The sequence below is a fragment of the Acartia tonsa genome, chromosome 6, assembly GCF_053477335.1.
Source record: "Acartia tonsa isolate MP-2025a chromosome 6, ASM5347733v1, whole genome shotgun sequence".
Lineage (NCBI taxonomy): Eukaryota > Metazoa > Arthropoda > Copepoda > Calanoida > Acartiidae > Acartia > Acartia tonsa.
This window is the reverse complement of record NC_137265.1, coordinates 32,306,481-32,322,508: the sequence shown is the minus strand read 5'-3', so window position 1 is coordinate 32,322,508 and position 16,028 is coordinate 32,306,481. Positions and strand designations below refer to the sequence as shown.

The window sequence follows — 16,028 nt, the reverse complement described above, 5'->3', positions numbered from 1 at the left end:
TAGGTCTTTTGTAGGATTAGGTCTTATGTCCTTTAGTTCGTTTGTATTTAGGCCTTTTGTCTGATTAGGACTTAGGATTAAGTCTTTTGTAGCAACGCCGTTTTAATAATAACATAACTTTCATTTTCTTTATGGTTACATCTTAAAAGGACGTATTATGAAGAAGCAGCAGTATAAAAAAAACATTAACCTTATCCTGATCATATATCTCAATAATAATAGATGGTGGATAAGATTTGATATCCTCACGTCTGCCATAGATTAAAACTTCTGGGAATAACATTAGTTCGTCCCAAGTTGGAGACAATGTTTCATCTATAACCTTAATATCAAAAGTTTTCACAGTAAAACAATTATAAAATAAAAATATCAAAGATTATTTTCACACATCACCCTTTATTTTCTTTTTGTAAAATTCAGAAGGCTGAAACTAACTGACTTTTCATATGGAGTATTGAGACACATAATAGAATGTTTTTTTTTGTAATTCACTATTCTGGCAGGCACAGGATGCCAGCAAACCTGCAAGGGTTACCCAGGAAAAGAGAAAAAGGTTGTTAAATAAAGGGATGAAAGAAGCGAAATAGCAGATAAGATAATTTCATCCTTATCTATAAAGGTTCGGTAGGTGGCTGTTAAGAGTCATAGTAAACTACAGAGTCTAATATATCAACTCTGAACGGTTAATTAAATTAAACACATTTAAACGCGGAATTACTGACAGTTTGACTTTTACAAAACATTCGACAAATTACAATAAATTTAATACCTGTGTGGAACGACATTGTTCTCCGATTATTACCCTAAAAAAGGAAATGCAATATTGCGAGGTATGTTTTCAATTTGTCTCATTAGAATATTTATTTCAGTTAATTTTGGTCTTAACAAGCCAACTCAACCTTTAGAAAACTTATTAAAAATAATTATGTTGATAAAAATTTGAAATAAAAGATAGATGAAAAGGATTTTTTTGGTATTTTGAATTGGATAAAAATGTTATATATATATATATGCAACAAAATGAAGACTTAAATACACATTTACGTAAGCTTTAAAGAATTTTAAATAGAAATGCTAAAAACAAATACAATTGCAATTGAAATAGTATATTGATGTATTCATTACTTTTTAAAATACTAATATAAAATAAATTGAGTAAATGAAGAGCCAGATAGCTTTTTAAAAGTTTTAATTAAAATCAAATCATATAGGACATGAGATGAACCAGTACAATATTTTTTTATCAAATTCACAATAAAGTCTGGATATATGCATATGAAAATCACTATGTAAAGCATACTATTAATGTTTTACGTCTGACACATTAGCAGTGAGAATAATTTTCCAAATGATATGGGTCGAACAGAAAACATCCTGACAGCTGGAAAAGGCACTGTTACCTGGCAAAGGGATCTGAAAGTCCAGAATTATCAGATCCAATAATTGATCTTGCCTGGTATACGTTGGCACGCATTTGGAAATACTAAAAAACAAAAAGACGTTTAATTTTCATTCTTATTTATGAAATTAAGCTTAAGTTTAATATTCTATGTTTTTGATTAGAAAAATTTTGAAAGATTAAAAAAAAACATTTAATATACAATACAACTTCATGCCATTTGTCTTAATACCTTTACCGTGCATTGTAAATAGTTACACCTTGCTTACGGACAAGACATTTCCCAAATCCTATTTTTAATGCCATGCCCCTGTCATAACTACAGTAGGTGCTTTTACACAATGTGCTTTTTTGAACACTGATATCCCCACTCTTGATTTTTTTAATTAGTTCAAAGTGATGTGGGGGTTAGTTATTTTGTTTGTTTGTTTATTACTTTAGGTTAGATTAGGTTACACTGAGTAATGGGTAGTCCCGCAGTGGTTATGCATAGGCACTATTTGTGAAAGCCCCCATCAGTTCATAATACTTACATGTTTCTCTGTGTAGAAGATAAACTCAGGGGGAAGAAGATTTGGCTTCTCGGCATTCAGAATCTCATTGGTTAGCTGAAATCCAGGCGGTAACCCACTAAAGATAATTCAAGTATGTTATTAGTAGCACAGCTACTCTATATAAAAGGCCTGTCAATCAATGAGTCCAATTACCATAACAAAAATATTATTTATTATTTTAGGCTTTAAGCTTCTATATATGTATGTATATTTCTTGTGTACTTTAACACGACCAAATGACGTGAGTTTTAAATAAAGAAACAGTTTTGCTAACATTAGCCGATTTCATTCGATAACTTGGTAGCTAGCATGGTAACTTTATGACACAATAAAAACTGTCCCGAATTTGTATTAATTTTGAGGAACACGACTCCAGTTACGTCATATTTTTCTTTCCCGAAAAAGGGAAGGGGGAAAGAAAAAAGAGATGGGAGAAAAGGGGGTTTTCCCCATCTCTTTTGAAGAGATTTTCTTCCCCCCTTCTCTTTTTCGGAAAAGAAAAATATGACGTCACTGGAGTCGTGTTCCTCAAAATTAATACAAATTCGGGACAGTTTTTATTGTGTCTAACTTTATTATACTGTTCAATAATTAAAATATCTAGAGGTTAAATCTTTTAAATTGGAAAGAAAAAGATTAGTGTTCAAATATCAGTGCTACCTTTAATTAAAATAGATAAATAAAGATAATTATTAAATATTGTATAAACCTACCTAGGATAACACTTTTTATGTTTGAGAAGGCCCAACCAAAGGTAGATCTGAATTTTGGCCTGGATTATCCAACTATTGTTTGTACCACTTTTCTTACCAGCAAACTAACAATTTAAAAAAAATTAATTGTTTCAAAAAAGAAAGGTAAATTGGTTTAAATCAGTGGCGTGCACAGCGATTCACCGGGGGGGTGTGGAACCTTTTAAAAGTGAAAAACGGGAAGACATGCCTGCAAAATTTGACATTTAAAAGAGTAGTTAACACCCTCTCCCGCCACTGGTTTAAATTATTATAAAATTCTTTTCCATCATGTCTATTTTCGCCTCCTCAAAACATCGGCTTGGAATCACACAAAATTGTTTTGGTATTCCTATCTCAAATGGTTTACTTATCTACCAAAAATAGCACAAAAGCTAAACTCGCGGAGTAGATAGGCAAACCTAATATTTTATGTTATTCCACTTTCAAATTCTAGATTTTCAAAATAATAATCTTATATAGTAATTTGTCCTTTAAAAATAGGATGATTAAAAAATTTGTAAGAAAAGTTGATGCATATAGTTTTGATTTAAACCTAAAGATACCTCAAATACATTTTTTGACATGCTTATGCAATCTTTTATATTACTCAATTTCAAGAAGGAATATAATATCTGAAGAAACTTTTAAACTAGTCCAAAAATTGCTTTGTATTGATAACAATTATAAACTAAAGTTTATTGCGAATCAATGATCATTTTACTGGCAGAAAAGTTGTAGGGAAATTGGTTTTTCCTTAGATGAAATATTCCTTCTTTACCGATGCACCATGCTTTAAAACTGTCAAAAACCACATAACAACCTTTTGTACTGAAAAAAGGTTTTTCAATTATATTGGCATATACTTTTGATTGAGCATATTTTAAAACGTGCTGCTAATATTTCTTTTAATTTGTTTTTTGATATAAGATTACTAATGCAAAAATTAATACTAGTTGCTTCCCCCTTAGCTATTAGGGGTAGGTGAGGTCAGGAAAACAGTCTAAAACCACTACAAGGCTTAACTGTAGATTTAAACAAATTCTTACCAGCATTTTACGAGATCTTTAGCTTTATACAAAAATAGTTAATTATATTAAAGGACATTCAAACTTTTTTAAAATATAAATTTCTGCGTAACCCAAAACGTCTAGTTGCGTAATTAATAATATATTACTCATGTTTATCACACTTTTTTATCATCATTGAGATTGATTATGAGAGGTGTCTAAAAAATTATATGAAATTTTTACAATACTTATCAAAAATAAATATTTACTGATTTTAACTCTACTTCAGTATGGGACAAAGCTTCTATAGGCTTAATCATAGCATACAAAAATTACTTATGAAATTAAAGTACGCTGGCATTAATAAAAACTGGCATTTTATTTTGTAGTTCCAACTCTTATATAAATTTATCCACCATGGATTATTAAGAAACACTTATATGCGATGATTAAGTACCAAGAAATTCTCAGAGATACAAGGATCAATGGACAAGAAATTTGTATTCCATCATAAATTTTTGTGTGTTTAATTATGCCTTTGGTAGATTTGATAAAATTATTTTTTTTCTAAAAATATCAAACATTATTATAAACAAGCTAAACATGTAATATAAAAGAATTGAAAAGTAATTCATCTCTTAACAAATTCTTCTTTGTGAAATTCTCCTTTTGGTCTCTTATTTATATCCACCAATTGTGGATTATTATAAAAGAAGAAAGGTCTTATGAGTAAGAAAATCTATGTTTTCAAAGTTATTACAAAGTGTGAAGAAAAATATTTGTTAGTACATCATAGGACGCTCAAGTTGGTATTTGAGGGTTATAAATAATCGAATGCTTTGCTTAGTTCAAACTTACACTAAATTATGTTCTAAATGATTTTCAAAATAAGGATATTTTTATCTTAAATCTTCAAAATAGTAGCGTACCTAACAAAATTTAATTGTAAAGAACAAGTAACTGTTATAATTTAGGTCATGCAGTAAAATGATGACCAAGACGGAAACACAGTTCACGTACATTAGTTAATAAGTTAATAATTCTTTCTGCCATGCATCATTAATTAAAATTATTGTTATAATATTAATACACAATACGTCAAGTGCCGAAAAAATTATAAAGGAATAGTTATTAAAATAAAAAAATCCGTTTTAATAAAAATCATATTCCTTATTCTATGTGATATATGGCATTTATTAGCCATCAACATGCAGTAAATAATAGTTATTTGAATAGATGTTATATAGTATAGCAATTTTAAAATAAAATGCTTTTAGTCTAAATCTCTTGAGAAATTACAAAGTCAGTAAATATGGCTACATATACCTTTTGTTGCGAGAAGCAAAATTATTATATTACCCTAATAAAACATTATTATTGCCAAACTGCCTCAATAAATTCATATGTAGTGTGTGCTAAGACTTGACATTAGCAAGCATCGTGGCTTTTAAGAAACCGCATCCATTTTTGCTCCGCGGGACTTTGAATAAGCAGCAGTAGCCTGTATATGTCTTTGACTGTAGTTTTTTGACAGACATTGTCAAAGAATCAATAAATTAGTCATTGTGTTTATACATTCTTATCACTTCGTAATGATCTTTAATTTTAAATTTATAAAGTTCATCAAATTAATACATCTCATTCTGTGTAACTTTCATACTGATGAAGAACGGACTGACTTAACTTTGTACTAGAATTGCTACGCCATATGTTTTATGTCTATAAATGCGGTAATGCCTGCGAACACACTTGCCTCTTTAAGAATGCAGTTTGTATTAAAACTACAAGTCATATTCACACAGGTGAAGTCTAGACTTTGAATTTGTAATATTCAGGGATAGAACCATCTAAAATAAATTGACATTTCCCCACTATTTGTTGTGTCCAGTCCCTCCCGCGTTTTAGATTTCATTAAGTAAATTGTTCTTCATATTTTCAAAATTTTATAATTTTTTGTCCTTAAATTTGATTTTCAATCCATGCTAATAGAAAGATAGAGAGAAGATAGATAGAGATAGAAAGAAAGATAAAAAAATCTTCAATGCAATTTTTTTCTGTCCTTGCATTAAAAAAGTAGTTACTTCACAAACATTTGATAAATAATATTTTTAAACCTAATAAAATTTATCAAATTAGATTGTAAAGTTTCTAAAAATTGTCTTCTTATATCATTTACAGACATAAAACAAAGAAAAAATGAATCTACAAAATCTTGAAATAAAAATCACGAAAAAAATGTCCATTGCTTTGTCTCAATCTCAAAACAAAAAAAAGAAAAATAGTCTGTAAAAGACTTATCATAGCAGAGAAGAATTCATCTACTTTGTCTACACAGGCAATAAGAGATAGGGATAGATAAATGGATGATAAATCAATCTCCTCATCATGGGTTTGATAGAAGATTTATTTATTTTTTCCTTTTCCCTGTATATCTCTAGTAGCGTAGTTATGAAAGATTCACAAATAAACACAAACATATCATTCACAATTAAATTTGACTTGGCCACCCAAAAGAATAAATTTTTTTTTAAAAATAAACTAACAGCAGCAAATATAAAATGAAAATAATTGACTCGGAGCATGCCCAATTGGTGAGCATATCTCTCACAAAAAATGTGTCCCTTAAACATAGACTAACTCAGAAGATACCTAACTCAAGATTTAATCTATTTCCTGTCAATTTTCAACGCATACAATCACTGCTTTCTAAATAGTTTTGTTTAATTATCTGTGGTAAAAATATGAAATTTGAGTTGACATACAAACAAAATGGTTAATCTTAAAAAAACTATTCTCGCACAAAACTCATGCACCTTGTCCTAAATACTCCATTCTCCAAGTCAAACTTAATGAAATTGTCCTATATAATAAGAACATGCACAAGTATTTTGAAAAACAAATAACTAGATCAGTGATTGATTGTTAAGAGTTCTAATTGTTGATGGTTTGAGAATAGCCATAGCTTATAAGTAAAGATGATCTGAATACCCCCCCCCCCCCCTAATAAATTTCTTATAATTGAGGGGTTTAAGTGACACCTGCGATACATGACAAAGGTCAAATAAAGAGAGGGTTTAAAATTAAATTTGGTTCTATTCCAGTATATGAAAACATATAGGCAAAACAAAAACATTAAGAACTACTATTTATTTTTCCCAATACTTGTCCACGTGTATGAAAATAAAATCGTCCATGATGCAAGTGTGACTGACCCACTGGGAGGGATCCATGGCCGGGGACATAGTGCTACTGCTGCAGCTTTGTGGGTTCACCTGGATAACAACAACAACACCATGGATCATACAGTTTTGAAAACTACAGCGTAGAAAATGATGATTTTTGTAAAAAATGTCAACTTTTTGTAAAGTAATTTTAATAAAAAAATCAATCTTCTTAGACTTAATAAAAATATCTAAAATAGAAAAAAATATAAAAAACCTAATATTTAAGTTGTGATGATTAAGGTCTATCTATAAAACCTATATTAATAACAAATTCTAAATATTTTCAAAAAAAATAAGTTAAATGTCTGTTAATAATCTACATTAATTTTGAAGAAAAAAATTATATCTAGTATCTTAATAAATTTTAGATTAGACTTTAACTAATTTCAAAATAAGTTATCTAATTTATAATTTTGAAATAAACACTTAAATTCTAATATTTCTTTTTTGTTGATTTAAGTTGTTTTAGATGTTATCATACTTTTACTTAATGTATTATGTTTCAAAGTGTATAATTATAATATTGAAACTTGGCGAACATGTAATAAACTGATACAGAAGTAGAAAGGGACCATTGAAATAAATCAGTAATTAAATTATAACTTCAGTTTCATTATTGTTTGCCATGTCTAATATTTTAAAAAAGAACATTTCTTTGGCTATTGATAATACATTTAATGTGCATCTTTTTAATTTAAAATAATTTAACTCACAAGGGCAATTTTGTGTTAATATTTCAATGTGATTTAACTTCTTTAAACAAAAAAATACATAATATTGTAACCTTAACTAAAATAAAGCAAAAGCCTTTTTTTACATCATTGGGGTTGGAGTAATAAAATGTTAGGGGGGTTGATGGTTAGGGTATGTCTTGTCAAAGTTTTTCCCTGTAAACAATTTAACAAAAATTAACTTTAAACTTTAAAGATTAATATAAAAGAACAAAAGTTAAAGAAAAGTGAAGGCAAAATTTTAAAATTGAAATTTTGAGAAAAAACTTTAATATGGACTAAATTAAAAAGAAAACTACAATTTTATAAAACATTTCCTCTTTTATATTTGAAAATGCTAAAACTTTAACTTTAATTTAACTTTAAACTGAACTAGAAAGTAACTTATGTAAACTTTATTATCTAAGTATAATTCATTTGTTAATTTGACCAACTAAACCATGATAAAAGTATAACAACAATATCTTTAAAAAAATCAATTTTGCATGAATTTTCAATTGCTAGATTTTGTAAAGGACTAAGAGATTCATAAAGGTTGTGTAAAAAAAGAACACATTTAAAAGACTTTTTAAATTTTTATCAGGGTTAAATGGGTGGAAACATATTTGACTATAAATCAGGGATCTTAAGGGCAAAGACAATGGACGATAATTATTATACATTCCCATGATAATAAACAAATTTACCCCTTCTGTTGAATAGAATTAATAATTTGGAACCAATTAACCAAAATTCAATCAGAGCACCCAAAGTTTTTACGCCAACGAAAAAAATATCTGATTATAAAACTTTGGGTACCAGTGTAATTACCAGTCCACTGTCCCATCCCTTCCCTGCCAAGAATATAGTGTGTGAGCAGGCAGTGAAACTATACCTTGAGAAACAGAGTTTGAACTGTACCACATTCTGTTCCCTTCTCTTCTTCTATGGAGGAGTACAACAGGTTTCTAAACAAATAAAAATATGCTTTTCTTGGAAGCTTTATAAATGTTTTGGCTGGTATTAGGCTATCATGTAAGAGGATTGTCAGCTCAACTAATTTCAAAGGCCGAAGTAAGTAGTCAATGTTAAAAATCACATTTTTGATGGTTGGAAGGATAGCTAAACCACTTTTAAAGCTCCTTCCCATTTTTCTAAAATTGTAGGATTTTATGTCTACCCTCGTTTATTCTCCAGGCATATTACGTCAAATATTTCAGAATGAAACTTTTAATCAGTAATTAAGATTTTGCTTATGAGATTTCATAATTGTATGTAACTATCTTAAAAACACTCAAGATATGAGACTAAATCAAGGGTATGCTGGTATGGTATGGATATTTTGGAACAAATTTGGAATACATTGAACTTGCAATTTATGCAAGATTATTGAACAAGGTGAAAGAATCTTAAAGCATACAGACACAATAACTTTAAGAAAAGTTATTCATTATATCCTATTCTTTGTTTGATATTGTTTAAAGCTAAAAAGCTCAGTCAACAGTCCATAATTATATTTATTTTTCTCCACAGCAATTGTGTGTACAGTAAGAAGATAATTTATTATTTGTGCTAACTTGGTTTCTTAGGAATACAGGGATAGAACAACAAAAGAAAATTTAGATAATATATCCAAATCTAACTCACAATTACAGTGTAATTTATATTTGTCAGCAAAATAATTTATCTTTTCCTACTTTTCTGTTTTGTTCTTTTCTGTATCTGACAGCATACATTTTTAGAAATATTAGAACTTCTTGCGTTGGTTTCCCTAAAAATGCCTTGTTAAGCATTGAAGGGTATGGAAATGAGTTCGTGTGTTATTTTTTTCCTTTGATCCAGGTTATGTCAGAATATATTGGATACAGGGCACTTGATAGAAAGCACCGTATTTCCTTTTAATAACCAACAAAAATGACAAAAACAATATATGTAGTAGCGCCACTGGACAAATCAGACATTCAAAAACATAATTTCCATACAACAAAAATTTTTCTTGCACATACTCAATTATTCATTTTGCTCCAAACGGGTAAAAAAGTAACAAACATTATTTGATAAAACACTTCTCGTAACCGCTATTTCTATTCTTCAAACATTCTACCCAGCCATTTGTTTGAATTATTAATACTTTTATTGGCTTTCTTACTTTAATCATTTTATGTAGTTGTTAGACTGTTAGTTTAATTTTACCTAGCTGGTATCCTCTGGTAAGCTACTCTCCTACCAGCTACAAGCATCCAAGTATAAACATAATATTACCTAGCTGCTATCCTCTGGTAAGCTACTCTCCTGCCAGCTACAAGCATCCAAGTATAATTATAATATTACCTAGCTGGTATCCTTTGGTAAGCTACTCTCCTACCAGCTACAAGCATCCAAGTATAAACATAATTTTACCTAGCTGCTATTCTCTGGTAAGCTACTTTCCTACCAGCTACAAGCATCCAAGTATAAACATAATATTACCTGTCTGCTATCCTCTGGTAAGCTACTCTCCTACCAGCCACAAGCATCCAAGTATAAACATAATATTACCTGGCTGCTATCCTCTGGTAAGCTACTCTCTTACCAGCTACAAGCATCCAAGTATAAACATAATTTTACCTGGCTGCTATCCTCTGGTAAGCTACTCTCCTACCAGCTACAAGCATCCAGACAAATACATCAGGCAAACTGTCTTGTGGCTAAAAAAATTATATTTCATTATGAATTTGTTAGATGTTAAGACTCTTAATGAAATAGGATTTTCATCATGGGAACTCTTTATCCTCCAACTTTCAGCCATTTAAGTAATTTGGATTTTAATATTAATGTCGAAACTGTTATCAAAATTTTAAAAGAACATTTGTAGAAAAAATGGACAAAACATTTTGTTTTTAAAAAGAAATTTAAGGTGTACTTAAAATAAAGAAAAAAATGCTGCTAACATGTGAAGAATAAAAATAAAAGAATAAATAAAAATAAATGTCTTACATCTTCCATAATTTTTCTCAGAGTTTCCAGAAATGTCTGAGCTCCCTTGTACTTCTCCTGAAAAATACAGGATCATAATTTTCTTCTTGGATTTAGGTTTCACATTAATATGCTTCTGTTTGGTCTGTATGTTAAATAAATTTTTAGTTTTTTGCTAAAGTATTACGACTTGTCTTCCCTGAAAGAAATGGGCTGTATCATTTACAACACGTATTACACATATCCTGTACATGTCCTGAAATGGTTTTAGGCTATTTTTCTGCATTCCTCCCCTTCAAATACAGAGTTCCTAGATGCTAGGGGCGCGCCGCTATTACTTAACATAACTCTGTCAAAAAGCAATGCTAAACAGACCACATTTCAGCATAAGATGCTTAAATACTTACTTTAGAAGCACAAAAAAAGCAGGTATTAAGTAGAGCTATGCATGCATCTACAAGGTGTGTTAATAGAGTAATGGCCAAATACATGGTCTTGCAAAAATCAAATGAGTTATTGGCCATCACAATCTTTCCAGTTTAACTAGGATAAGTTAAGAATTCAACAAAAAGCACTAGTTTTGAAAATACCAAGAAAATATGGTATAGAAACTATGAGCGCTAAAATCCCAATCCTTAAAAAAAACTTACCTTTACTGTTCCTTTTTTGACACCAAGCTTCCATTGTCTTGATTGAGTTGCTATGTTTTCCTAAAATCATATTTTTTATTAATCTAAACAAAAGATTAACTTGTATATTTTTCAAAATTAGTGGAAATTTTACAAAATGGTTATTTTATTTATAATATTGTATAGTTTTGGAAGATTTTAACGAAATACGGTAATGGTTTCTAAATTTGAAATTTCTGATAATCTTTAAGGATAGGCTTTAACTTTTGAAAAAATGATTGGAGTGGAGGGCATGTCTTTGCCAATCAAAATATTAAATAGCACAAATTAATAAAGAAACTGTAGATTAACTAGATTCCTAGTAAGTATTAGCTCTACATACATAAAACACAATATAGAAGCTAGAATTGTAGAGTAGCTAGCCTTCCAATAAGTATTAGTTCGACATAGAACATAATATAGCTGCTAGAAATATAGAGTATCTAGCCTCCTAATAAGTATTAGTTCCACGTAGAAGATAATGAATAAAAAACTGCATTTATCTATTGTTGGAATGGATGTACAAATATTCAGCCAAATAATAAGAAAAAGAGCGGCTGTAACACAAGGAAGGCATTATCAATAGCAATCAAAGCAAATAAGAAATAATCAATATATAAGAAGCAAAGATTTAATTAAATATTTTATCTTTATACACTGTTTCACATTGATAATTCCTTCCTAAAAATGTCTTAATTTAAATGCTATTTTTTCTGAAATTATCAAATAATTTATAATTCACAAAACATGTCTCTTATTTTAGATAAAGATGTTTTCTAGTGAAAAATGAGAGTTTTATGTTTTCGATTATTGAACCTACTGTTTCCATTTTATGTGTTCCTTTGTGTATTACTTGAATTGTCACTTATACTTTCTGTTATAAAAGAATAACATTTTTTTCTCTAATATAAACGTATACTAAGGCTTCAGAAATTCTAAAGGTCTTGTCTTACATATTAAATTTGGCATAATTCTAATAAATTCAACACTTGAATCACACAACCTTTGTCTTAGTTCCTTACTCTGCATGGTAATCAGATGCAAATTCTTGATACTCTCACAGTTCTAATCACGAGCCTGATATATATAATACAAAGTAACTTGATGCCTGTCCGTCTGAAGCTTAAGATCTCGGTAACCATTGAACCGATTTTTAAATTACCTCTTGGGGCGAAGCCGCTAGTAGCACAAATAGAAAACTTTTGATTACAAACTTCCAATATATTCAAGACATCTAGATTAACTTGTTTTTAAGATCCTACTAGTATATCTATTCAGAATGAATTCTAAAAAGAAGGCAATGTGACTTTAATAAAAATTGAAAAAGATCAAAAGTATTGGTTCTCAATAAATTGTGAATAGTAAAGAAATATTACAAACAATATATGCAGGGTCATAGGGATAGTACAATCAAAGAAAATATATATGTAAGGTTCTGCCATAAAAAAAACTTGAACTTAGTGGTAAAGATTGTAAGTAATATTGATTTATCTATTACTATCCTATCCTTGACCTTCCTGATAAATTGTAATAAAATGTATGCAAACAATATTTGTCAAATGTCATATTTATCTTGGAAGATCACATAAACATGCACTTTATATATGAACACAAATCTCAAATCATAACAAAAGCGTTTCTAATCTTTCATTCTTGCTTATCTTTAGGATTTTGAGATAGGGTTTGAATTGTGCAGTCTCTTATTTGCAATAAAATTATCCCTTTCGTAGATAATAAATATTAGTGGAAAAGTTTATTTGATTTCCTCCGCCTGGATTATATTATATACTATATTTTCTTTGAATTGAATATTATTATCTCTAAAAGTGTTTAAAAAGCAGAACAAATTTATAAACTTTTCTCCGTAGCACTACAGACGGACTAACGGAAAGACAAAGTGTATATAGAAGACTTGTTGTCGAAAAATGTTTGAAATAGATTCTTTAAACTTGTGAAAGTTCTTATGATGTATGTAAAGTGCAAGATATAAGAATTATTATTACTGCAGTACTTCTGCTGTTATACGTATTATAGTCGCAGCAAAGCTACTCGGTAAAAGTGTTATATGTTTGTATGTTTTCAAAAAGTAAGAAAATAATAATATTATTTTAACTTTAATAGTTATTTCTCGCATCGTATTATAAACAACTTTCCGCAGATATAGAATGTACAATTATAAGATTAAAACCAGTTTTTTAGCCCCTAGGTGCCGTATGCACGGGCTAAAAAAACTGGTTTTAATCTTAAGATTGTACATTTTTATATTCGTAGAAAGTTGGATATAATACGATGCTAGACATAGTTTTTTCGTATGAATGAGAACCGGTTCCTATCCACCGGATTCGAATAAATACGAGAAACTCTTTAACTGGTTTATTTAAAATTGCTTTCTTTTGAAAGCACAGAAAAAGTAAATTAAAAAAAATGCAGGAAAAAACCTTTGATAAATCATTCTTGTTTTAACTTAAAAAGTTAAAGAACATTAATTTTTATTGTACACAATATTTCTAAATTATACAAACTTTCTTTTCTTTGTATGAGAGTTAGATAAAATAAGGTGTTGTGTAAATATTAGCTTTCCTTACTCTCAAGTGAAAACTACTCTTTCATCACTCCTTCATTAAATCAGAAAAAATCGGTCGACCTTTAAAAGTTATTTGTGAACTGGGCATAACACGAAGATAAAATCTAGTCTAGTTTAATTTACTACAAAAATTCATCAAAATAGTTTAGAGCTGGATCTTTAAAAGCGTAGCCGTTGCCGTAGTCGTGGTCAGAGTTACAGCCACCAACCTAATAGCGATCTTTAAATCATATTAACCACGCGTTGCCGTGGCCACAAAAAAAAATGCGATCTTTAAATCATATTGGCAACGCGTGGTCGTAGTCGTAGCGTGGTTAACCACGCTAAAAGTGACCACAGTCCGTTAGTGTGGCTAAAGCGACTACAACTACAACTACAGCCATGACTCCGGCCACGGCTACAGCCACGCCAACGGCTACACATTTAAAGATCCAGCTCAGGCATTCAATTGATGCAAAGAGTCTCTATTTTGTAAATCATTGATTATTATTACAAAGAGTTACCATTTCTGCAATACAAAGAGCCACTCTTTCTTTGTCAAGTCTTGTTTTACCAGTGGCTGATACTCCTGTGTTTGGTGTCTTACACAAGCTAACAAAGCTGCTGCAATCTAAAAGAAGAAAAATTCTTAACATTTTGTTGGTAAAATGAGATTTTATGATATAAAATTGGTTCAATAAATACATAAAATGGCCCAAGTTCCAAATTCCTCATTCAATTTATACCATTATAATCGTCTTGTTCAGATTCAAATTTTAATGGTAAAAATGTTTGAAAGATATAGAAAAATATAAAATTAGGATCAAGTAAAATTGAAATAATGTTTTCAAACAACTTGTACTGAAATTTTTAAAATGGCTTACCTTGGTGAAGAGCATCAAATGTGTCCCTGAGTTTTGTCTCTGATGACTCCAGCTCAGCATCCATGGACAGATGTACCAGGTGCAGGTTTTCTTCCTGTTATACAATATTATTTATAGACATGTGTACCAGGATCAGGTTTTCTTCCTGATATGCTATATTATTTAGGACAGGTGTACCAGGTGCATCCATGGACAGATGTACCAGGTGCAGGTTTTCTTCCTGATATACAATATTATTTATAGACAGATGTACCAGGTGCATCCATGGACGGGTGTACACTGTGCAAAGTGTAGGTTTTCTTCCTAATATATATTATCACTCATGGACAGTTGTACCAAGTAGACCCTCTTGAAGAATTTAAAATGTCCAAAAGTAAATCTAAAAAGTAATTTTGTTTTTATTGCCTTGAATGTAAGAATACTTATACTTGTAGGTTTATCTTAAATTTTAAGCACATTTTTTTAACAAAATGATATTTAAAAAAAATATTAGTAGTAGAGCCAAGAGCGGAGTTAAAAGATCCTAACTATTTTCAAACTAAAATATATTCAAGAAGTATTACAATGTCATCTTTATTTTACATGAAAAAATCATGAAAATGTTGTAAAAAGAATTTAGTTGTAAGCTTTATCTGTTGACAAGCATAGTTGTAAACACTTTGAATTATTAAACAGACAGAATCTTCTTTTTTTTTCAAGAAAATACACTGACAAGTAGAATATTAAAAGTAAAATGTTTTTATTTGAAATTAATAAAATTGCATATATTGTTGTTTAAGAATCACTTAGATACAAATTTTGCTAACATTGATTATAATTAATCATTATTTATATTCTCATTGTAACTCTTTCATTCTATTGTCCTATCCCTGCATTAATCCTATGTAAAGTTTTTATAGGCTAAAAGTGTACAAAGATTTGGAACAAGTATCCCCCCACAATCCCTGATTCAATGTATTGTGATAATGTTTTAAGCTTACTCACCAATTTGTCAGCAATCTTTCCTATACAATTACTGATATACATCCGCCTCCTAAAAAAAGACAAAAGGTATGAAAATAACTTCCACCAACCTATTAGTCTTGTCTATAGTCATAAAATTAGCAAAAAATACTATTGCAAAAGATGCCCTTTCTCCTAAACTAGACTCAAAATAATTACAGCAAAATAATACTATAGCACAAGATGTATCATAGGGGTGATTAAGAAGAAGACAAAAAAAATAGTCTAAAACAATCTCAAAGCTTAAATCTAAAATTAGGCACAGTGCCTTCAAAGGTGCTTTGACTTTAGTGTCAGAACCTAAATTGGGACATAGTGCATTTCATTA

At 29.7% G+C, this 16,028-nt stretch overlaps 1 protein-coding gene across 1 annotated transcript in view; it reads right to left on the bottom strand.

The window, feature by feature from the left end:
* mfr (ferlin family C2 domain-containing myoferlin misfire) overlaps nt 1-16,028 on the bottom strand; it is a 97,166-nt gene that overhangs the window by 27,272 nt on the left and 53,866 nt on the right. Inside the window, exons 31-42 of the mRNA XM_080164397.1 lie at nt 15,683-15,731; nt 14,699-14,792; nt 14,339-14,445; nt 11,234-11,293; nt 10,605-10,661; nt 10,236-10,315; nt 8,524-8,596; nt 2,667-2,770; nt 1,933-2,029; nt 1,401-1,483; nt 770-803; nt 191-322 (exon numbers count right to left, since the gene is read on the bottom strand). Coding sequence (XP_080020523.1) covers nt 191-322; nt 770-803; nt 1,401-1,483; nt 1,933-2,029; nt 2,667-2,770; nt 8,524-8,596; nt 10,236-10,315; nt 10,605-10,661; nt 11,234-11,293; nt 14,339-14,445; nt 14,699-14,792; nt 15,683-15,731 — 970 coding nt within the window. The remainder of the gene's footprint in view (nt 1-190; nt 323-769; nt 804-1,400; nt 1,484-1,932; nt 2,030-2,666; nt 2,771-8,523; nt 8,597-10,235; nt 10,316-10,604; nt 10,662-11,233; nt 11,294-14,338; nt 14,446-14,698; nt 14,793-15,682; nt 15,732-16,028) is intronic.